Here is a 25,636-nt window from a genome sequence, read left to right on the forward strand (position 1 = left end):
ATTTAGAAATGAAATAAGACATAACGCCCGATAACGGAAAGCGGTAATACTTAATGTATATAAACATATACTGCACGATATTACCGAAAACCTGTTTGGTATAAATGATAATAATATTTCACAACAATGACAAAATGGGGAAATTGTTCTGCTAAACGCCGCGATTTTCAAGTGACCGTGCGGTTTGTAAGCTCTCTAAGTGAAGAACCTACGGAAGCCTGTTAGTGCCAATTTTAACTTGGCAAAAATATTTTTTCTTGCGAAGTAACGCAATACCAGTAATACAACAGTTCATTAAGTTAACATTAAGGTAACATTAAGTGCAGGTGATTTCCCGCAAAACAGTACTCGAGGAAAGCTAAGCATGACATTACGCAAACTCGTAAGCTGCTACTTCCCTCTTGGTTTGTTATGATCACATATTGTCGTTTTTGGCAGCAAATCATGGCATCATCGAAAGTTTAAGGACCCTAAAATGACATTTGGTCTGTTACGGAGAGAAAGAACAAGTCATCGATTGATGATGTTGCTCTTGTCATGCTGGAGCAGAGACAGCAGTTCGAAGTTATGCACGGAGATCGATGGACTCATCAGTCGTGTTTATTGGCTGGATTTAAGATCTCATGGTCACACGTCACTTTGCGGATTTCAGTGCTAGACCTACGTGGATGTGAGCAGAGAAAGAGAAAACGACTTAGAAGGAGAAAATAATTGCTCAAAGGGACCCAATTGTTTGTGGCACTTGGATTCCTAAGGTTAAGCCTTATGGCTTGTGTGTATAAGCGCGTGCATAGATGGATTCTCAAGGAAGATAATTTGGTGCAAAGTGAGTTCATCCACGAGTGATCCTAGGATTGTTGCAGGACATAATGAAGAAGTGGTTGCAGCGATTCAACCATGTCGATCCAAAGTGAGAGGTGATTGTGGCACAGAAAACAAGCATGTTGCAGTTATTCAGTCTTATCGCGAGAGAGATTCTTTTGTTTACGGTCCAAGTACGAGCAATCAACGCATTGAAGCGTTTTCGAGAATGCTGCGGATGCAGTGCTGCCAACAGTTTTGGATTGAGACTTTGGGGTTCCGGTAGGATGAGGGCTACTTTGATGGCGGTCTGAACCTTCTGCAGCTTGCCTTTATGTCCGTTGTGCAGGTATTTAAAGCGCCATTTCACAACCATCTAAATAATTTGACCAAGATTTGTGAGACTATCTTTGGTTTTTTTAATTTGGAACGACATAGACAAGACCACTGCTGTCTGGAACACTCATTCCATTCGTCTCAACAAGAATCAAAATGCTCCACATGGCAAACTATGTGTCATGTATGGAATACCAGCACTGTACGGCACACGAGAGTACAAGGTATGGACTCAACTTGGGTGGAGGCCTGTCGTGAGTACAGTGCCCGTTTGACCAAACATCAGAAATTTTAACAGAGGCTCTGGAATTTAAGAAAATGCCTTTATTATGACACAACAGCAGTTAGCAGCAGAATTGCCTTTAACAAGAACATTGTAACTAAATGTAAACAGGAAATAAAAGTGCAAACAAGTTAGTGACAGTCTCCTCGTGTCACCTTCGTTATTTTCTTTGAATCATTTCATATTTAGAATCATGATTGACAATAATGTCATCGTCAGATTTCAGCTGATCAAAGAAAGATAATAATCAACCAGTAACTTTGATATTTTACTGCGGTGCGTCATGTACGGTGAGACAAAACACGAGAGGGCGCAATCGTAAATCCCAAAACTACGGCGTTATTTCGCAAACCTATAGGGTTATTTTCTCAAAATTTTGGGGTTATTTCGCAAACTTATTGCATTTTTTCGCAAACTTAATGCGTTATTTTGCAAACATACTAAGTTATTTGCAACATTATTGCGTTTGCGTTATTTTGCAATAAAAAATATCTTGGGGGGAGTTAAAATTGGCGCTAATAGGCTTCCATTATTTAATAACCCAATAGAAAAACCATGTGCCTGTGGCGAGGATTTCCGTTACCGCGTGCGCTTTGAATGGGTCTTTAGAAGGCACGGTTGTCGATATACAATGTAGCAGTCATATTAATATGCATATTTATGATAAAAGTATTTTGAAGGGTGACGTGTTTAGTCTGTTGTCAAAATGAATTTCAAGTGCAAAATGGATGGTCGTTGATAGCTGAAATACTGGAATCATTTTTGAGTCAACACTTTGTTTTTACGGGAGAGTAAATGTGCTCACTTTATGTCTGGAGCAAGAATTGTTATAAACAAGTGCAGTGACGTTTCACTGGGTTTTCCCGATGGCCCCCTTTAATGGCGCGAAGGATTGTGTTGATTTCGCCCAGAGCGACTGTAATTGAAAAGCCTGGACGGAACGGTGGCGCCGTACTAAAGTTATCACAACACTAACTGCTACAGAGCTTGAAAGTTGCCCCCCCCCCGTGGTGCGCCTCCAGAACCCTTAGATGGGAAAAATAAAGGGCCCAAAGCTGAAACTTCGCGATTACATTTTCGTTAACTTCTTGAAAAAAGTCGCCTCCAAAAAAGGCTTTCGTAAAATTACTGTTTACTACTTGAATAACACGAGGCAGTGGCGTATCCGGCGGAGCAACTTGCCCCCGACCTATTTGTGTTTGTTTGTTTGTTGGGGTGTTGGGTTGTTTGTTTGTTTGTTGGGGTGTTGGGTTATTTGTTGGGTTGTTGGGGGTGTTTGTTGGGTTGTTGGGGGTGTTTGTTGGGTTGTTTGTTTGTTTGTTGGGTTGTTGTTTGTTTGTTTTTACCAAGAACACTTCATAGGTGAGTGGGAAAGAAAGTAATTGGGATATCTCTTTATCAAATTTTAGCACCAAGACCTTAGACAACAACACCAGCAAATAAAAGCTAGGATGTCAGGACCGTGAGTTAAGCTTCTGATTTTTTCTCCCAAACGTCATACTGAATGAGCCCGAAGCTGCATTCCCTTTTGACTCCCCCCCCGCACCAACAACTGGATACGCCACTGACACAAGGATAAAATTCTGACATGAGGGTTCTTGCAGTGGTTTAAGAATTCATCCTTCCAAATATTGTACAACGTGTGAGGGTTGCCGGGCCCCATGTACATCCCCATAAACGGGTCGCGCGAGGGTTCTGGAAGCTCGCTGCGTGACCTTTACCTTCAGGCTAAATATTAAATATGAAATTAAACACGTTTACCCAAGCCCAGTTGAATCCACATAAAACCAGAGCTTAAAGTCCAGGCATGGATTCTTTCAGTTTTGGACTGTAAAGTGGACTTGTAAAGACAACAGTATAATTTCATCATAAAACTAAGTGGACATCAAATGGGAAGCCGTGAGAAACTGACCAAAGGAAAATTATACACATATTCAAATATATTCAAAGCAATGTCGAAAATGTTGCAATATTGCTGTCCCCATTGTTTTATCCCTCACATCTAATTCTACAATACCTCAATACAAAACGACATTCTACAAAGAACGACGTACAGCCGATCAGTACCGTCGAAAGAAATCGAATTTAGTACTTAGCATACAAATTATTTTCCATTAAGTCAATTGTTAAATGCAACGAAAACAAGTCTACCAGCAATATTTCAAAGTTAATTTTATCAAATGCAAAAAGGAAAATGTCCGCGAACGAGTGTCAAATTGAACTTAGTTGGCCTATTACATGTATTTGTCCTGCATGTACAAAACCTAAGCTTTTGCATTGGTCATTTCCTGTGGTTTATTGTGTAAAAAATGATATTAGCAAAAACAAATACAATTGTAATGTTAAACCTTGGAGATAAAGGAGGATGACACATCCTTGTTTAAGAATTAAAATTAGCAGAGTAGCAAAGTGAACACTAGCCTCCTTGTTAATGACCTTAGCAAACATTCAGTTTTTTCTTCCAAGTAGAACATCAATTATAAAGGCACGGGCTCCAATGTTTGTCGATATTACAAATACAAGGTGAATTTAAAAAATTTCCGATAAAAATTGCTTTCATATAATACACAAAAAATGAAACTACTTGAATTATTCAAAATGCATATGTACATTTATTTGTATGTATAAGCTCAGAATAACAACATATGGGCATTGTGTACCTCGTCAAGGATTACAAAATAGCTCAGTGTTCCAAAATAAAACATCTCACACTGTGTTCATCGATACGTCTGTACGCATCTCGAATGTATGTCAATTCCATATGGCCTTGGTATTACACCATCTGTTATTCCAATAAACGGTCAAAGTATCAAATGCCACACTGAAAAGCGTGAGGATGGCCAAACTCACATAACAGAAAGATATCAAAGATACCTTGCGCTTCGTTTCATGTTGGCAAGTCAATAATTGTGAATGTTTTCACCAGGAGCTTAAAACGATCTGTTAGACGTTTTGCTCCTCGCAAATTCTCAACACAGACTTCTGAAATTTAGTGCATAAAGGATTCACAAAATAAATTTTTCTTAGAATCACTTTTTGTGTATCTCTGTACTTTTCTTCAGTGCATGAAGAGTGTTTGACATCTGTTTTGTGCTACATGAACTGAAAAGTGCACTTTTTTTTATTAAACATTCAATATTGACCAAGCATTTCTGTACAAGGGAGAGCGCTTTTGCTTTGATGTAAATCCAGGAGGTCATGGTTCAGTTTGCATGTCTTTATGTTCAAATTGTGAACTCAAAATTTACTATTTGAAATTATTTCTACTAAAAGGTTGCTTGCCTACGCATACACTTGCCATACACTTACACAGCAATAAACTGCCAAAGGAAATGAAATCTGCAATAGCAGTGTGTAGCAAAATCTAGAAATTTCCAGTCAACAAATCAGTGCAACGTTGAGGGTCGGTGCCTTGGATGAAATCATAGGTTTTGCTCATGAATGTGCAAATGTGCAATAGCATAAAACCAAAAAAGCTCCACAATATGGGATAAAAATTGTAAAACAAAAATTTGAAATGAGGTAAATTGAAACCCAAAGGTGCTCTTTCAAGGGATTCAGTGACACATTTCTATTTCATGATCTCTTTAACACTATCTTCAACACTGAAGGCCCATTGCGAATGTATCACTGTTCGAGAGGGACATTCGCTTATTGTATGTAACGTCAATATCATGTGCATGCCTTTTCCAGTTTGACTGTCGTCGAGCAAAAAAAAATACCAACAGATGCTATGAATATAAAACCCCGAGATGTACGCGCGTTCAATACACTCTTAGGACAGCAATGTTGAATTTTGCGGGTAAGGTACTGTGTTTTGCAATGGAATGCAGTTGACGGTTGTGCTTCTACTAGAATTACACACTTGCACTGTGTTTGACTGGTCACTTTTATAAACTAGAAAACGGGAAATAGAGCCTGTGTGTCTATACACACACCATGCACAGCGCAGTTAACGTAAACCATCGCACAGTTTGGCCACTGCGTAGCTCCTTGCTTCAAGCTGAGGTGATTGAGATGCCATCACAGCGATAGCTGTCGTTATTAGTCTTTGCCGCACCTACATTAAACATAGACCAGCCTTGCATCCCACCTTCAAAAAATTTCACTGAAAAGCACAAGCGAGATTAAAAAACGGTCCATTTAGTACAACGTTCAATATAGTGCATGTCCTTGTAAATGCACCTTTGTATTTCATTAAACCTAATTTGAAATTTTCATATTGCCGTTATTGGGCATTATCGGTTCCTTTTCTGTTTTATACCAATGCAGATTTGCATATTTTTAAGCTTAAACATGATGTCGTTTCAGGAAGAAATCTGAATCATGAAGCTATTTCAGCACCAAGAATTTCCAGAATTTTGGACCTTGCCGTATTAAAATGTTCTTTTCCTTGTTGAGTCATTGCCGTTTGAGTACAGTATAGTGCGCAACGTTTTATCACAAATATTTTCAACGAGCCAGTTTCTGGTTCACATTTGGGATTAAAAACCTTCAAATGAACATGGGCTTCGTGAAATGACATCACAAAAAGGTATGTCAAATAGCTTTCGATTGAGGGAAGCAGAAAGTTACCAACTAAAAGGGAAGTTCCCAAGGAATAATTCAAGTCATGGGCTGTTTAATTAACATTTGGCATCCGTTTCCCGAGTCAATGAGAGGTGAACATGTTGTCAGTTTCGATGACTGAATCTTGGTGGCTGAATCTTGCTGGCTGGTGACAGATTCTTTCTGGCTGATGTAGTCACCAGCCAGCAAGGCATCGAATCTCTGATGTGAAAAAGTGGCCAGTAACACCAACGTTAATGGACTTTATTCCAAATTCAGCCATATTGAAATTCTTCATTTTTAAACTTGAAAGCATCAATAAAAAAAATCAATGAAACTTCCTATCAAATTAGTACCCGTCTACTCTGATGAATAGTTTCATATTTGCGCAAACACATATTTATAGTGCTTTGCGCCAGATTTGGAAAAATCGAGAGGAAGGTTTAGAACTCACATGAATTGTAAAACAGTCTGATACTGTCCCGTTTAACCGTTAACAATTTATGACAGATTCGATGAACAAGGTTAAGAATGGCTTCCTCGTTTTGATTACTGCAGAATCGAATACAGTGCCGGTTTCTCACATTAACCTTTCATCAATTTACAACCTGTCCAAAGAATTTTGCAAAATTGAGATGAGGCAAATATTTTGAACCAGACTAAAAAATAAAATACTTTGTAACAATAAATGAGGCTGGAAAGCTGTCTGTATTTTCACAGAAGTTAATGGCATTGAGGAATTGTATTAAATGGATTCATGTTGCTCTGTTGCATTTTGTTGTGCCTGTAGACGTGTGACCGAGGTGTTTGAGTATACCCGATCCGACTACCCACCGGTGTAAAACGAGGTCTTTATAGCAAAATGCAACCATACGAAGCCTGGCGACGATACATAATAGATACCTGACACACCGGACAGCTTCAGCACCATTATGCAGCTTTAACGACACAAAAGAAGGAATGAAAAGAAGTCGGTGAGCCGGCTTGCGTAGAGTAAGGGAAAGGACGGTACAAAGGATGTCCTTGGTTTCAGTGCTTTTTTCCCCTCGGTTTGTTTCCTGTTAGAAATTTCCTGCCAACTTTGTAGCCATCAAGTTTGTTTTATTCAATGAGTTACTGACTTTGATCTTCCTTTATTAGCATTGTAAATAGTCGCATGCATGTCAATAACGGTTTGAATATTGGCATTTACTGTAAAGGCCTCGTTCACTAACGGCATGAGGGAGTCGGATAATTAGTGTTAACTTTCTATTGCGATCTGGTGGAACAAACCTCTTTCCACAAAAACTCTACTTTCGTCTTGGTAGTTGAACCTTAAGTCTTTCTGCTGATTTCTTCGTTCTGAGCTCCTAAGGTTTGCGTGTTTGGTATGTGGTGCAGTATCTCCTCCCACTTATCATGGAACTCATCCAGGGGCAGCAATTTGCAGCTGGTGATGCCTCGTCTCCTCAGCGGCTCCTGAAGGGCCTCCTGCTCGTGGCGTATCATGTAACGGTTGAGTATGTTGCAGTGCTGCATCGCTTTGCAGACTTCGGACGCCTTGATCCCAGGAAATAGGTCTTGCACCAGAAGCAGGGTGGGTACAAAGGGCACGTCGGTGCGCAGCACGCAGGGGAAAGTCATTTCACGGTAGTACACACTATAGACCTTCTGGAACTGCTTGCGGGAAATTGGCGCCTGCACACCCTCCTGTGACTGCACTGTCACCCGGTATATCTCCTGAGTCTTACCGTCCACTTTCTGCATGCGCCGGAACCCGTCTTCTGTGGGGATGAGAAAATTGGGAGCAAAGCAAGTCGACTCTGACGAAGAGTCCCTTAGATCATCGGCTGTACTCGATTTGCTCTGTTGATTTGTGGGTGGAACTTTGGTTAAACCTTCAGCGAAGACCCTGGGGACTGCCTGGATATGGATGGGCGAGCCTAGTTGGATGACAGGTTTTGGCGCAATCGGTTGCAGCGGACGGACCGTTACTCGAACATCCGAGAGCTTGACTTTTACAGTAGGCGAACGCTGTGGTAGGGGAGTGGTGGTGGAATTCTGGTTGGGTTGCGGTGCAGAGTTTTTGGTGGGATGTGGTGTACAGTTTTGAGTGGAATGTGGTGTAGAGTTTGGAGCATTTTGTAGCGTAGCAGTTTGAGTGGGCTGTTGTGTGTAGGTTTGCGCGGGCTGAGGTTCAGACGTTTGAATGTGTCGGGGCGTCGAATTACGTGGCTTCTCCAAACACGGGCCTGACTTGTCTTTAGTGGGTTCGCTGACAACGGATGTGCTTGCTACTTTATCGATATTTGTGGGATCACTCAGAAGTGAAGCCGCAGCAGGGATGTTGAAGGAGTCAGTCCCATTATGACTAATAACTGACGGACGTGGAGAGTTGCACATAGACCTCTCCTTTTTCTCGCCTGGAGAATCAAATGAGATGGAAGTGTCCTGCTTTTCAATTTCCTCATCGGAAGGTGGAGACTTAAAAACGCGAAAAGCCTCGTTCACCATTACGTCAATGTATAATGGGTTATTAGTCCCAGGAACCCTCGTTGTGGGATCTGGCTCAGTTGAGTTGGGCTTTTTGCTCGAGTGTTCTGCTCGCGCAGTACTGGTACAGATTCTTTCCTGCATGGCATTCCCAGAAAGTGACTTCGAGGTCGCGTTCTTCAACTCTGTGCTATCAGAGGTAGATACCGTGGTTTGTACTTGGGCACGAGTTTCGTTTTCCTTGGTGCTACGAGCTGAATCTGGTCCTTCAAACAACATGCCCTCAGCTCTCTCCATAAGCTTGGAGATAAAACGTCCTCTTGTTTCTAGCTGATGATTTCGAGTCATGTTCCCCGAGGGCTCCTTACCTCCCTTTCCTCGGGGAACCTCATTTGCCAGCTTTACAGACAGAGCGACCAAGTCTTCCGTAGATGTGGCTGTCCCGTGATGGTGAAGAATTCCAGGACAGCTGTCGGCACAGAGCTCCACTGCCTGAGAAATTTTCGAAGGGACCACTACGCCTGTATCAGACCGCATGGAGAGTCTTATTGCACCGTTCTCTGCGATATTTCCAGGATTTGAATGAGTCTGCATCTGACAGTTTCTTGTTGAGTCGTTCGGATCATCCCTGTCAGGAGTGTGCCGCTTCTTCAATCTTAGATCGAGAGCACGGTCATTTTCTTCCCAAGCCACAGAGCAGGGAATATGGGTCCTATTTGATATGGGTTTGGATATGTTGTCATCAGCGCCCAAGTCGCTGACTCCACTTTTGGGCTTCTTGGCCATAGCCTGAACTACGTTGTCTTGAATAACCCGCTTCTTTGTGTTTTTTGCAGTTGGCAGTGGTGATGATGGCGAGCCGGAGCTTTGTTCATGGTACAGAGCGCCATGTGATGTACACGGGTACCTAGGATTGAAAGAGGACTGATAATGCAACGGCTGGTGAGAGTCTAGTTTGCTTATAGGCTCTTCTTTAACATACATATCTTCCATCTGTCTGAGCCGGCCATACCCATATACTAAGCTTCGTTGAGCCTGGATGTCAGTGGGTGAAGACATACATTCAACACCGCTATCCAGGGACTCCACGCTTCCTGTCTCATTTCTGGAATCGGTGGACAGTCTCATACTATGTTTGGGGTTGCATGGCACTTTTGGTTGAGAAATTTCGGGGTGTAACCTATGTGGTTTCTCGGGGTATGTAGCTTGCCCGTCCCCATGGGCTAAACTCCGAACGTCCACAATTCTTGGCATCATATCTTTTTGGGTCTCGTGAAGGTAAGCTCTTTGAAACTCCCTATCCAAAACAGTCGCAGACCTTGCCCGCCGATTTACCCGCTGCTTTTGAAGATTTACGTTTTTGTCAGGTTTCTGCTCGTACAGATGGGGTGCATCTTGCTGGTATGGAGTGGCTGAACCTCTTGAGTGGATGAATCTATTTTCTGTGCAAGTGACTTGCTGCCTCTGATCTTGCATGTACCAAGGCATCAAACCATTACGTTCAACAGCCGATAAGGGACCACTATGAACCTCTTGCGGGTATGTCTCGACAAGCGGCCTGGGATACTGCAGTGTTCCCTCCTGATATTTGTACTTTTCTCTAAGCATCTCCACTCTTGTTATCATTCCTCGAAGGCGACGAATCTCCATATCAAGGGAACTGTATGCAACAGGTGACACTGCATGGGAGTGAGGCCTGGAAAAGGCGCTCTCCCTATGTCTGCCACAAGATAAGTCCAGAGAGGAAGCATGTGTAATGCCAGAGAAGGCAAATCTATCGTCATTCATAGCGTAAGGATGCATATCTGGCCGGCCCCGCATCTGAAGTTGATTAACGGTAGATGGCAGGCTCTGATTACATGCACCAGACATGTGAAACTCTGCAACGTGTTTGTCTTCGAACTTCGGTGTTACGTTAATGGGCCACTGCTTGCTTTGATCCACCGCTACTGCTTTGGGAGACAGAAGTTCGTTAGGCATGTCTCGAAATGATTGTCTCCAGTTCAAATCTTGGTTTGTGAAGGCGCTTCCCAAGATCATTGATCTGGAGCGGTAGTCCTGTGGGACCTTGGGTCCTCGGATACTGACATTTTCACTACTAAAATCGGAGGCGCCGACGCTCAGTTGACGCAGTTTGTGGGCGTTTGTTGCCGATGTGTGGTACTTGAGAAACTCGCTGGAGAAGTTTCTATTGTGGTACATCGCGGGGTTTACGTCGGTAGTTGTTGCTGAAAGGGACTCAGCTGCTCTTGGTGTACCATCAGAAGCCTTCAGGTGAGATGTTGGTGGAGCATCCAAGTGCGCTGATGTACGGGAACTTCTACATGAGTGTTTCGTATCCATAATGTCCGTTGTGTCTGTAGGGAGGTGTATAACCGACACAAACCTCCCTTCTTTAGTTATGCTCAAAAATATTGTCTTTGGCGAAGGACTTTCATTGTCAGTGATCTTGTGTCAGGATGAGAAAAGGACATCAAACATTTGTGCCATGTTCTTTTGTGGGACTGCTGTTTTATGGAGCAGGTCTACAAATTCGATTCTTTAGTCCTTTATGAAATGCCAATCAAGCGCAGCCTGTTGCTTGTTTCGTCGGTCGAGTCCAATGTCCATGGATGTGACACGGTACAACCTTCAGGTTATCTTAGTGACGGCCAGGTTGACTCAGCTTGTCGGAACGGCATCGATTACATCAGTGTGGAATGGCCATCGGTTGGCAGAATTCCCACGTTTATCGTATCATTCCTGCCAAAAAAAAGCATAACCACATGTACACATTAACTCGATGAAGGAGCCTCTAAAAGCATGAACTCTAGAGAATCAATGCCCTTGGCAAACCAGATAGTGCTCAGGATTCTTAGCATGGACATACTACTTCTTTGCATGTACAATAAAACGTTTGTCATTTAAGCTTGAACTGTCAATCTAGGACAAGTTTGGTAATTGGCCATTAGTGGCCACTTTGTGTTTGCCAGATACCGTAGATATATTTCTTGGATAGGTTACCAGGGAAAATCGACCAGAGGTCGACAAGTGATGGCTGACCAAAAGCATACGCTTCCAATTTTTATGTCTTAATAACTCGCAAATACACAGTGATTCATGTGATTTCCCTCGTACAAAACTCTGCACCTTCTAATGAGAATGCAGGCCAGTAATTTTGACGACAAAATACTCTGTTGCAGGCTGGAAAATGACTACTACCACTGCTCTTGTGGCCATGCCTGTTTTCTCTCTGAACGAAAGTCAAGGTCTTTCGAAATTGCAAATGCAGTATCATATTTCCCATCTGCTCTACCAGCCACAGAGATATTGGAGTTACTAGATGCTGTCTCAGTGAGTACACGTTCATGTTATTCTCGCGTGAGCAGAGCTGGCAATGTTACTAAATTGCGCTGGGCATGCACGTGATTCGTGCATAAGGGCAAAAGATTCCTATTTCGCTTTTCAACTTGGCGTTGACGCTGTAGCAAGCGGTAGGCGAGTAGTTTTGGATCGGACTTAATAATGAAGGGGGAAGCGATAATGGAGTAGGGCAGGTTAGTAGTACATGTACGCGCGTAGTTCCACCCTATAAGAGAGAAGACAAGTTGTATTCGTTTTGTTGGGTGCAACATTGGAGGTACATAATGTATAAGTTGGATGCACATGGCCCAATAAAAATAATGTTACATGTTAGCGTTATCAGCTGCCGTACCTTGCTGTGACGCATGGCATACTCTGGGCTCAAGGCTTCACACAGTGTTCCACGTCCAATCAAGGTGGAATCTAGAACCACTTTTACTTGGGGGGAGGCTAAAATGTTTGAAATTTCTTTACTTAATCTTTTGTAGCCTTTCAGGGGTCTAAAGTTTAGAGAGGGGGACTTTTTACATGCCTCAGAAAACCAAGATAATGAAATAGCTGCATTTTCTTATCATAATTCAAGCATAAACCAAATTATGTTTCCCCTGGGGGCATGACCGCCATTATATCCGACATGGCTTTACATGAATCTGTATGAAACATTTGAAAGAGAAATAGACCACTACCACGCATGCTAGTCTGTAGTCCAGCTTTGATAGAATTTAGCCCCGCTGTGGCTTACACAATGAGATAGACAATCATTGTTAGCGTTTATTGGAAAGTAAAATCGCGTGTTGGCACTATGCCAAGAATTATGCATGTGTAAGTTGGAACAGAAACGGGCTGTTCCGGAGTCCTTTGTTTTTTATGTTTGGGACTATGGAGTTGTTTGATTTGATGTTGATACCTACAAATAGCCCTGCTGTATCGACGGATTCGCTGCCCATAATGCGGATGCTTTGAACGATGAGCGAATTAAGGAATGGACACTACTTTCTGGAATGACGAAACTGTTGCATTCAAGAACCCCCGAACTTCTGTCACGTTTGACATGGCGCCTCCTTGGCCATATGCTCGACATACGCCCCCAGCTTAAGCTCCCGTGACCATTTCGTGAAATAATGTGTTGGGATTTAATGCGACCACCGGGAAGTTAGTGTCACTTATCCCATGCACGCAATGCTATCTTAAAGTGGCAGACTGACCTCTTGAAACTATTTGAAATCGTTTTCGTTAAACTTTCATTTAGCAAAAAATATTGAACAAGTTATTCTCCGGTTCGGTCCAAAACAAAGAGAGTATAGGATTATTTATTTCATCGGGCATTACTGGTATAGGCCAAGGCGTGTAGCTTCATTGATATTTCTGTGCAAATTCAGTCATTTAAACTTGTATCCTTCAAGCCATGGATATAATCATAATTATGTTAAATTATGAGACTTTAACTGACTGCATTTATTCACGGACTTGCACGATGAGTTATGTGAGACACTGTTTACTCTGACAAACACGAGTTTGCACTCTCGTGTCGCGGAAATTTCGAGCACCTTCAGTTTCATTTTTATTCGCCGTGGAATTTGAATGTGCAGATGGACCGGAGCCAACTGCATGTACCATGAAATGGAAAGTTTAAGCATTGACGATATAAAGCAACCGGTTTATTTTACACATTAACCCTAACCATGCCAAATCAAACAAGTTTTCTGTGATTTTCACCTCACTCCATCGACAGAAACAATGCTCATACATAAAAAAAACCTGCTTTATTCCTTGAACTCAAATTAAGTTCGGGTACTCGCACCCATCTTGACAAAAGTCAAAAGTGAATTTCTTTTTTTGGGTGATACCTATATAGGCTTGTTATATAATTTCAATATATTTTGATTAGGCTTAGGCCTATATCTCATTTTCATTAAGACACTGTTTGCTTCTATAACTTAAGAACGAGCCTCGGCTCACTGTGTGACTCCTCGCATCACCACTTTTGTTGCAGTTAGGATTTCGTATTTTGCTTTCTTTTGTTATTTTTCCTCTATTCTGCATGCACTAGTCAGTGGTATGAAAGAGAACAAATTCATTAGTAACCGTCAATGGCGTGGCTAGGCTTTACTAGAGGGGGCAAAGTGGGGCGCCAGTATCTTATGGGAGACACGAGCTTTCAGTGGTGCGGTTTTGGGGGGCAAGTTTTTGTTAGCCTTGTTCAATATCCATTCATGCGTTTTTGTTTGTTTTTTGTTGGAGGCACCTGGGGGCTACACCGATAATTTGTGGGGGCATGCGCTCCCCCCCCCCGCTATGCCACTGGTAACCGTTACGCCCTATTTGCTACAAGACCTTAAAAACATGTTCGAATTCAGCGTCACACAGTTCGTGAGAGTTATACACTCACAGCACATCACTACGGTAACTCTACTTTTTACTGGTATAACACAAAATTGAATTTCCGTGCAGGATTCTTCGGATAAGTTCACATATTGGTCTCAGTCCTAAACCAAAGTGTATTGACATAGAGTAAGGATAATTTATTCGGCAGTCTCAAGTCACCTCTGTAATTCGATCGCTGAACTGCGGAAAGACAGCCTAATCGTGGCGCGTGCGTTACGTATAGTAACCTGCTATAATAATCATCAAGCATAACGAGTACAGATGCAGGCAGGCATGATGGACGTACACACACGTCACGGTATACTGCAGAGTTAATGCATGCCACCCATTCACCAGTTTTGCACACAGAAAGCCTCAACTCAACAACGTAGTGATTTTCCGATAGCTGCGGGAAAAAATGGTCTAACATGTTAAAGTTCCTACCTGATTTTAGTGCGACCAGTTCCAAAAATTATTCAACATGAGCATGCGAATTGCACACACCAGTTCGCCCTGTCCATGAGGTTATGCGTGCGCTGCGTCGTTACAACTGTGTGTTAAGAACTTCTATATAAAAGTGTTGAGTTGCTGAACTGCTGTTGTGGCTTCGTGGACAGATCCGGCAGCTTGCACGCGATCGCGGTACCAGCACATTAACAAAATTGTGAGAAATGATGCTCTGGGTATTTATACTCATTTCAGCCAACCACGCCAACGCAGCGGATTGGCGCTTATAAATGTGTGGACGGCGTCACGGCTGGTCGCGTAGCCCGCGGGCCCGCCGAACAAAAGATGTAGCTGTTGTCATCCAGCCGGCATACCGGGCTGCGTATGATCTGGCAGTGTTGAATAATTTGATGCTGGTATTTTTTTCATGATGCTTGAGGGAGGCGGCCTGCTGGCGTTGGCTTACTTTGTGTTTGGACTATCACATTATCAGCTTCTATGCCATGCTTTTGTTATCACATAACTGTTTTTCGACATAATACGGTCCAATAAATTAGGTTTCAATTTCCTCATTGTTTCTGTACTGCTACCCATCACGGCAGGCGAGGTTTAGCGCGATCATAATGTGAGACAAACAGCTGTCAGTATTAACGGCATCATTTTTGTAACTTAATTTCGAATGATTTGGTTGTATGCTTGTGTCTTTGTTGTCCCAAAAAGACATTTCATAATGACCCATTGCCATCGTTTTTCTCGTCCAAACAAATTCAATTCGATTTTGCACAAACTCTGGTGCACGTTGTCAACGTTTATCGCTTGCTTAATTTAATGTTTTGAAAGAAACGATTTATTACATTTTGCTGGGCATTACAAAAAATGTATCACACAACATGTTGGGGCAGATAAGAGATCAGTGATGTATGACCATGGGAGTCTTTTGTGTAAATTTACAGGCGAGAATGCTGCATGAAAATAATTCAACAACATATTGAACATGACTAATAAAATTCAATTGTCTCTCTGTTATTTATCTTTTCGGGGTGCAAATTGCAAATTTAGAAGGGAAATGATCACCGGCATCTGTGCAAATTTCAGTCTCTTGTTACACGAATTATTCGTTATCATCTATGAACAGAACTACTAGCAAATATTGTTTGTATTGTGGTCAAGAATACTCCCCTCCCACCCACACACAGCCAGCTTCAATGACTGCCTACCTAAGGAAGAGAATCAGAATAGCGAAGAAACACACCACTCATTCTTCTTATGCCCCCGTCGGTACAAGGATGGATGCATAATCAAGTTTTTTTGGGGGGGGGGTTATGGGGGAGTGAAAGATTTCGTGATTTCTTTGGGTAACCTTTTAGGGCCTGTCATAAGGGTTGAGAATAACATTAGGGGGTTACAGTCTTGGGGAAGAAAGAAAATGAAAGAATCCAAAACAGTACGTTTCTCCATTATAGTTTAAAGGCAAAAACATCCTGCCCCGCCCTCTTAGTAGGAGGGGAGCCTGCCCTCTTGAGCTTCCAGCGAGCTTCCAGCTTTAATCCGCTGGGTCAGTGCTAGATATCCTCAAATTCCAATGACTGTACTAATAATTTTCTAACCTATAATTATTTACAAGACTACATTCAGCGGCATTAGTCAGGGGTGAGTGCATTCTAAAGTACAAAAGCACTTTGGACCTTAAAACATAGGTGATCTCGCCACAGGCCTAATGTTTTCTTATTTGATGCAATATAGTGACAGTATTTGCTTACTGGTATGACTTTGAGCAGTGATACGGGAACAGTTCTTTAATTTCATTCGTCTACGCTCACCTCGTTCATAAAAGCTCTTACAGAAGGTGCACTCTACTATTTGTCTCAGGGTTACAATTCATTAAGTTAATTATTTTTTACAATTTTTGAGTATATGTTTGAGGTCAACTTTCATGCTAAAATGCAACTGCCATTTTAATCCAACCGTATGGGCACTATACGGAAGAAATGCAATGGGTTAAAGTGTGGAAGTTTATTCACAAGGTCGTCTCTGGAGGAATACCTGGATGCTCTAAAAAATATTGAAAATATTGGGACCCCAAAATTTTCTCTCTTTTATCTCATGGTATTAGATCAGATCTTCATTTCAACGTTGGCCCGAATGCCTGTCCTCATACGAGGCCACTATTAAATTAAACATCCAAGCCAAGACCAGTTATACATGCGGGTATACTGATTAACGGCCGACAATTATGCTGGTATATGCTGGGAGTGATACCATGCTTGGGTCAGTTTTAGACTGTTGACATGCATATCAAATTGTGACGCAAGATAGAATTGAACGTACCAATAGTATACATGAGGTGCATAATTAGTGTTATATTACGCATTGGCACCAAGTTTCAGGCCATGCTGAGAGCGCGCACTGCCTCTTATGAAGTCTTTTAGACGGCATCTGCTCATCACAAAGCCCTTTTCTGGTACCCAAATGTTTCCAAGTTCCAGCCAAACCCACCATGTAACGAGAACATTTAAAGTACACCCATACCATTCTATAATAGTAAATGTAGTACGTACAGGAGTCAAACCTTTTAATTTACCTGTGAGGAGAGTGAGCCGGAATATCCCCCAAATTCACAATAATTCACCATGTAAATTTAAAATAAAAGAACCTTTCAACATAGTTGGAATGAATAGCTGAATAATTGATATACATGTACATTCTAATGCCTTTTAATTTCAAATCGTCCCCGTCCAGGCGTCAATTTCAGGGAAGCTTTTCTTTCACAAAGCACAAATTCAGACATGCCAACGTGAAACGAGCGAGAAATGTGATCTTCACAGAATGTAAAGCAAAAAGTAATTTCCCCCTGAAAGTGACAATATCATTCGACGCGGATGGTTAGCACATTTACTTGAATGAATTCCGCCCTTAATTAGAATCTTACATATTCGTCTATTCAGTGCAATGACGAATTAGCATCTGATGAACTGATCTCCTTATTATTCATGCAGATTTTGGTTACTCCAGGCCACAAGAATTTAAAGCTCATTACAACGAAGCAGGACCTCTCCGAATTGTTCTATTGCTTCGGGGCCAACGCACTCCGGAAATTTCTGTATGAAAACTGTTTCCGTGAAGAGACAGTTTTACTTGAAATACAACCAGCTTGAAAACAATTCTGGGGGTTTGTTTCTACATTGTATAAAGCCGTGTCCGAAACGGGATTCCAGAGCTACCGATAGGTCTATTGTCTGCCCGTCTCCACACATTTCCAATGGAGTGAAGACTTAGACCTAGCTCTAGACAACAGATTCAGATGCAGCCTAAGTTACTTTTGGGGGCTCATACACAGACGAGTGATAACGACATTCGATGTACTGGCAGTTGTCTAACACAGTGGTTTCCCTGGGAAATATTTAGTTCGAGAGCGGACAAACCGCTGGATATATACGGCGATAAGCCGCTGTTCCTCAAGTAATATTTTGGAAAAGTCACTGGGGATGGGTAAAAAACGAATTTTTTAACGACCTTTCACGTCCGGCAATATCGTACCTTGGTCTCTTTGTTCATGCACGTTTGTTTTCACTCGCCGTGCTTTCTTGAAAACGAGCGTGTACAACCTTGCAAAGATTAAACCTCCACGACTCCATCACTGTCCAAAACAAATTTTAATCTTGAAACTATACTTTCCCATGGATTTCACTAAAGTCATGGGAGTTAGATCTTGCTGCGTGCTTTTTAACTTTTTCCTGGCTTTCAAACGACTCAGTTCCATATACAAAACTGAGGGTTCATAGCGGCCAAACGCTCCATCACAGCTTATCCCCGCACAAGATTTCGCGAAGACAGCGAGAACTCTATCACTGACAGAGCCTGCGAATGGCCTAGGCCCTTCAAGTGCACCCTCCGTCAAACGACACTCTATCAAGCTAGCTGTCCCCTGATAGTTACGTCACTGTTGAGCCTTCTCATACAAACGTCAAGAAGAAGGGATAACATTTACATCGATTTCCACTTCCTGAGTTTCATGCCTAAAAGTATCATTTATATACAGGGTGTCCCAGAAAAAAACCAAACCCTGAGGAAAGGGGTTAATATGCCCAAACCATGAGATATGATTATAATGTATAAGGATCCACCCTTGAACTTGGTTCTGTAAAGACCCATCCAACTGTAAGCGGAGGCGGTCTCGACTGCTTCTCTGTACGAACCACATCCAAATATCCTCATGGGCTTCACGTTTTTTTCAATGGTTCCTTACTGTGTTAAAGCAACTATTGCCAAATACCCAATGCAAGGGGTCCATGTAGCCCCATATAAAAACGTGCTGTTAAACTGTGAACAATAGCTTCCCTACGGAGCGCCTTTCCACCTAGCACTTACAGTTTTATCCCGATATGCAATGAAACCGAATGACGTCAAGACTGCAATTCCTGCAACATTTCGATATCCCGTCCAACCAACGTACAATTAGAATTTTTATGTGCACGCCTGTCTTCCTATGATGATTGGAATGTGTTTTGCTGTAGATGAGTCAACCTTATTTCATTCATTTTTTTCTCTACAGTCAATAAACAATTACCACAGTAGATTGCCACGGCAACTGATTGGTTTGTCCGTCGCTCTCAACAAACGTTTTACTTTTCCCTTTTTTCAATCAAGGCCTGTAATTATCGTTATAGGTGTCCCAAACCTGCTCGGCAAAATTGTTTCATGAATGGTAATAAAGCGCACCCCGCGTTTCAAAGGAATTTTTTCTTTACCACAACAATTGCCAGACGTAGCAATTGACAAGTCCACAGTGTATTCAAGAAAAAATAGCTTTAAAGTACATTAGTGAAGTTTTTCAGTCCAAGACTCCTTACACAAGGTACTTGTAAGAAAAAAAATAAAGTCTGCGCGACTCCTCGGTTTGCTGATTGCGGTAATATTTTCAGCGGGAAAAGGGAGAGTATAGGCCAACTTCACCTGTGTGTCAACGAAAGAACAGATTCCCATGGGAAAGGGAAGACAGCAAAGGTTCAATATCGTCCTTGTTTAGCATGCAAAGAATCATTACCGGCAGACTGTAAAGCTTTGAGCTTTCGTTTGGCGATCATCGTTTGGTGGGCTGCGTGAGTAAAGCGTGCTCGACAAATTCTGGTGTACTGTAAACTTTCTCTTTTGGCTGTTGTGTCTCACCGCTGAACGTACGATAAGCCGGTCTCTCTGCAAGTGTGAAAGTGAAAGAGCACCGCCCTCGGAAAACAGTCTCGCTGAGCTTTGTCCAAACCGCGTGACGCAAATTTCAAATTGCAAATGTTTAATTTCAGAGGCAGGGGCTGTTACATCAGATTGGATGACTGTACTGCCCAACCCCCACTCGCCTCTCCCGACTCCCTGGTCGCAAGCGACTAGGGCCAGAGTCAACCACGAGTGAACAACCTCAGTACTCTCTATTTCACCTGATTCATTTCAATTGAATTCAGAACTCATTGCAGGCGATAACTGAGATGCTTGCGAAAAGACACACGTTCAATTTTGCGGTGTTTGCAGCAAATTCTGTTATTCGGAGTTCATGCATCGTTAACTGTTCTCCCTTTGCAATATTTACATTGCGCTGCATTCGAATGCATTTAAAGTCGTCACATATCTTTCATATGCCAGCCAGTCTCACATGACGAGTAATTCTGTCGAACTGCGGCAAAGCACATTCATCACCCATTGTTTGACACCGGACTTGTGAGCTGACTGCGTAAACAGCTCTTCAATGACAAACGAAAAACGCGCGCTCTCTCTCCGCTTATGCTCATCGAGTAGGCCTACAATGATGTAGCCTACAATACTTTAACAAACGCACACATGTAAAACACAAGAAACCCCAACGTGTGAAATGGAAAAAGTACCGTGTACATGTACGCCATCGTAATCTGGATGTGACGTTTCCCTTGATCATGTTGGCTTGGTCAAAAACCGGAAATGGTCTGATTTCATATGTCATATATTTATCGAATAGAAATAGGCTTTTACTTGAGAAATGAAAAACGAAGTGAACAATTGTGTCGGTAGCAGTTACTTCTTCTGAATACACAACATTGGCAGAAAGTCAAGATGCGGTGACACACTGCAACCTTGAAAAATCAAGTTATCTTTAAAGATATACATAGAGTCAAACTGTCAAAGGTTTGAAAAACTGCTTTGTAACAATAATGACCAACCAACTCTATCCCGTATATTCTTATACATATCTCGTTACATCTTTAATAAGTTAAAATCACGGTTGAGAATTTTGTGTCGATTATATTATTGTGGAAATAGTTGAAATTTGACAAATGATTTCTCCCATGTCCGAAACTAAATGCAGGTTTGACATTAACAGTCGAATTGCAATTCCATCCAATGCTGATTTGAAATTACATTTAAAAAAACATGCAGGATACAGTCATTTATTGGGCAATGGGACGAAAGGACACTTCCTTTTTAAGCAATCAGTAGATGACATAAAAGGAACATAGGCTAGTGACATGTTTCACGTGCCATTGGCATCTCTTTCAGTCATAATTGCTTGATTATGCTTTTCAGCGTTCAATCAATTCGTTTGAACGAACACGTGCAAGCAATGAAGTTAACTCGTGCGATATAATTCCGCATGCAGTGTTTTATGTCACGGTAGAAGGCAAACCGACACAGAACCGCTTCTGTGGGGGCCAATCATCTTCCAGAACATGAATATTATTTGTACCGGACTTCAGCGAACATGAAATTTATTTGTACCAGACTTCAGCGATTGGTGGATTGTTGAGATGTTGGGCTTCACGCCCCCATACAATGTCGAATAACATTCTCTCTGTGGAACCAGCCTTAATCCTTACAGCTGGAAAAGTCTCAATTTGTTTTTTTTTTTACTCACAATGTCATGGGACCTGGACGCTGCCTTGACTTATTGCCGATATATTTTGAACAGAAATTTTACTTCTTATTTATCTAAACTCGGCACTTTTGTAAGTGTAAATAAGTAAAACATATCCTTACTCGCCAATTTTACCAGCAGAAAAACGGTAGAACACGTCATGTGTATACGTTCCTATGTAACATTCGAGCAGAATTAATGGTTTTATTTTTCTGACATAGAACTAATCTACATTTTGTCATTTTCAATAAATATTGACAATAGCATGTCATTGGATCACGACAAATGTCACCTTCATTTCATTTCATCTGGGTCACTGTGTTCTGATATCACCGTAACAAGTTATAATTTGATCTTTGTACCAGTTTGGTTTGAATGGAAATAATATAAAATGGTAATTGGATAAGGTGTCGTTTTGGTATTGTTATAAGAGTGATGCCCAAGTCTCGTGTCACCTAAATGTGAAAAAGTTTCATTGATGAATTACTGTTTTGCCAAGACAGATTTCTAACAATTAGGTGTAAATTATCCAAGCGTGTATATATTACAATAACAATGCAAAATTTCCTAATTCTGTAAACTAGGCCAACACGTGCTTCGAAAATGAGGTTAGTTTCAAAAGCGATAATTTCGGAATGTCCATTTTGCTGTAGACGGGGTCATTTTGTCAAATCTGAAACAGCTGCGATTATTCCAGCCAATGTCACGGAAATCCTGCAGCGGTTCTATCCAATTCGTTTGGGAAATTGATGGGGAGGTAACATTTATCTTTCATACGAGACTCTCCGTTTTGAGGTGTTTGACATTTTCCACTACTCGTTCCCTTTTAAAGTCAAACCAATAACTACTTTTTTTAGTACACACAAGTTTGCCTCGGTAGAATCGCTATGTAGAATTTGCATTTATCCCAGCATGAGTATTCCGATCTTATAGAAATGGTTCTGCAGCAAGGGATGCGTGCGCGATATTATGCGACCGTGCAATCATCTCTCCTCGGTTATGCAACCTCCATCTTACACCTCACTTGACGCAAAAAGGTACAGGCTGGTTACGACTGCTTTTCACACATTCTTGCTTGGGAAGTCTCGTAAAATGAAGCACGACATTCAGCGCCCAAATTGTACCCTTGTTGGGGTAAAACAAAACAAAACCTGAACGATATTACAATTCAACGCAGGGCAGGGGATGGAGTGTCATGCGCCCTCGATTGGTCACGTGAGCCATGCTCAGGGTCTCTTGGGTTAAATATTGGGTCAAATTGCTACTTAACAATACTTGAACGATAGTAATTGCCATTCCTTCTAATTTTCTCCAACCCCAAGTTTGATTGAACCAGTTTCTTTCATTATTTTGACAAACATAGCAGATTTATGACGTTGCTGCTAAGTTTGACTCGGATTATTTATCCCGACCAGTGTGTGGCAACGTTGATAAAGCTCGCAACTAAGAAAGCTACAAGTACGAAGACTAGCAACTCTACATCTAGTCTGTAGGCTTATTAATTAATAGAACTATCTGCTTCCAGTAGAAACTTAGCAACAATTTGCAGTCTTATTCTTTCAGGAAGAAACGGAGTCATCCTCAAGTGTTAAAGATAAAAAATCTTTGTCAACAGATGGAGCTACTTTATAAACTCTGAGGTTCTTGTCAAGGCTGCGATGAAGTCAGTTATTGTCTAAACTTATACCCCAGACAGTTTCTCACCACGAGCTCGATCATAGGCGGCATGCATTGACCCAATTAGCCGAGAAACGACTGACGAGACACACCACGTGAGGCAAAACGTCCCAAAGACATCACAAGGCAAGTTGCCTATCCAAGAAAACAATGGGCCGTAACGTATGTAACTGGAACTCTCAAAGTTTAATTTATTCGTTCGACCTCAATAACCCTTATGACCAACATAGGCTTAATTATGCTTACCTTACAGACTAAATATAGATCTCGATGAATCACAGGTTGCAACGATGTAAGCATTCTGGTTGCAGGGTTTGTTGCCGTGGGCGGTACACGCAGTGAGTTTACCACTACGCAAGACTAGGGGCACGTTTCTCTCGACTATTTAGCTATGTGCGGTCCAGTACCGTGACTGATGAAAGCTTGGGCACCTCACGCGTGATACCAAGTGCATTGATCACAAAATGCGTTCTTGCGTTACTTCGCTCAACGCTAAGATAATAGAGACAAACCGGCTGCTAGCAGTTAACCAATGGGCGGTGCACACGCCAGCGTGACCGGGCAGAGACAGCGGTTATCGTCGGCAGCATCTATTAATATTTATTAGGGCACTCGAACTTATAACGTCGGCTGAGCGTTGTGTGCACACATAATGCACTGCAACTCCATTCCAATACCACATAATTTACACGACATATCGAGCTGTGCGAGCAAAGTGGTAGGGAAATCCAGAGTGATCGTAACGTAGCCCAACAAAGTCTTGGATTTGTTTCAAACTGACTCGTTTGGCCTCATGGACGCCTCAAGTGGAAGACGTCAGTTCCTCATTTCTGTGTAAAATGTTCGACCAAAATTATTTCTACATCCCTGAAACCGTGTGAATCCTTTCGAAAAATTGTAGACTCGAGTAACAAACTTCAAAAATTTTGTCTGAGAATAATTTGAAACCATTTATTTGAATTTCCTCTTTTTTCAATTTTTTTTCGATGGCAGCTTAAAAAGCAAAAGGTACGACGCAATGTCTGCTTACAATTGGGAAGACTCAAACTGAAGCAGATTGTTAAATCAGTCAGTGTGAAACCTTTTATTTCTTAATGCAAAGTGGAAGAGATCTCGTTGACGGCAAGCTTAACTTAGCACGAAACACGGGGGCAAATCGATCACACCTTTAGAATCATGCATCAATAATCAGCAATCTTTTTTTTTCTGAAATGACACTTTTTGCCAAAAGTAATTTGACGTCGTTTGCATGAAGTCTTCATTCTGTGGAAAGTCTGGTCCCTTTTGGATCATCTAGAGGACTCTTTTCCTTGTTCTTTTTCTCGTTATTGTCGCTGATGCCCTGTAGTGCTCATTTGGCATGTTTCCAAGAAACGTAATGATCCTGGGGTTCTTAAATGAAATAATATCACATGGACTTTTTTTAAACTGAGAAAGAAAACGTGCTACTGGCATTTTGGCACTAACTCGTAATCATAAAATGTATCAAGTACATAATGAGTGTGCTGCCTAATAAGAAAAGACAAGACAAAATAAGTTTTTTCCCATGTTCTAGGTTTTTAGATAAGGGAAACTAAAGAGCAAAAGGTAGTCGCACAACAAAGTAGTTATGTTGAAAGATAAATATAATCAAAAGTTAACCTGGCCTAGACGCGGCAGTCACGGTTAAGGCGCCTTTCCATGTGTGCGTTTTTGGGTGTGTTGCGTAGGCCCTACACGAGGCGTTTACGTGTTTCACTTTCACGGACATCGACCCATTTACTTAATACGCAACATTTGGCACAAGTGTGGACGCGCATATGGAAAGACGCCCATTAGGTGTTTGTTGACACTTAAAACTGAATATTTTCTGTTCCCCTATATAAGGCCCGGTTCCGTCCCGTCATGCACCTGAAAGCACACTGGTGCATGAGTGACTTGTGTCACTGCAATACGTCGCCCTGCCAATGCCTTTACTGTAAAATACCAACATCTCATGAAATGGCTTTCTCATACAATAATGAAAACACACACAAAAGGTTCAGCCTGAGTGCACGCGTGAAGACAACACTTTCAAGAGTATCCGTTTCATGCTCAAAAACTGACATTTGACATGGAATCACGAGGTTAATCCCCGTACACTTTTGCTTAAAGAAAAGTACAGTTTATGTTATACCCCCCCCACACACACATGTACACACACCTCTGAAGTTTAAAACCAAATGGTGTGGTCTTTAGTTCTTTTCAAATTTGCCAACGGTCAAAACGGAGAATTAAAAGTTGGAAAATTGTAAATACATCATCTTGTTTAATGTAAGGTTATTTCATGCCCTTAAGAACATGTATACTTCAGACGTATGTCTGTATTGTAAACGGTGTCCCAACTATCCCATTGGAATAATTGAAAAATGTGTGACGGAAATAACCGAGCGCCTTCAGTATAACCTATTACCTTAACCACAGAGCAAACAAGGGACCCAGAGACCCATAGGCCTATAAATGTTTAGATTACG

General features: G+C 41.7%; 1 protein-coding gene across 2 annotated transcripts; it reads right to left on the reverse strand.

Annotated features, from left to right (window-relative positions):
- Positions 1–3,333: 3,333 nt before the first annotated feature.
- On the reverse strand, positions 3,334–23,673 carry LOC110982927 (uncharacterized). 2 transcript variants are annotated; one of them, XM_022241728.2, is made up of 2 exons: positions 23,391–23,673; positions 3,334–11,182 (listed from the first exon to the last, which is right to left on the reverse strand). In XM_022241728.2, exon 2 carries the CDS (start codon positions 10,781–10,783, stop codon positions 7,283–7,285), a length of 3,501 nt encoding a protein of 1,166 aa, XP_022097420.2. In that variant the 5' UTR covers positions 10,784–11,182; positions 23,391–23,673; the 3' UTR covers positions 3,334–7,282. The 2 variants fall into 2 exon arrangements, with proteins under 2 accessions (XP_022097420.2, XP_022097419.2); XM_022241727.2 differs by lacking the exon at positions 23,391–23,673 and adding an exon at positions 14,591–14,886.
- Between the last annotated feature and the right edge of the window lie 1,963 nt (positions 23,674–25,636).

Source organism: Acanthaster planci, linkage group LG05 (assembly GCF_054643075.1).
Source record: "Acanthaster planci isolate LZ-2023a linkage group LG05, COTS_SCS, whole genome shotgun sequence".
NCBI classification, from domain to species: domain Eukaryota; kingdom Metazoa; phylum Echinodermata; class Asteroidea; order Valvatida; family Acanthasteridae; genus Acanthaster; species Acanthaster planci.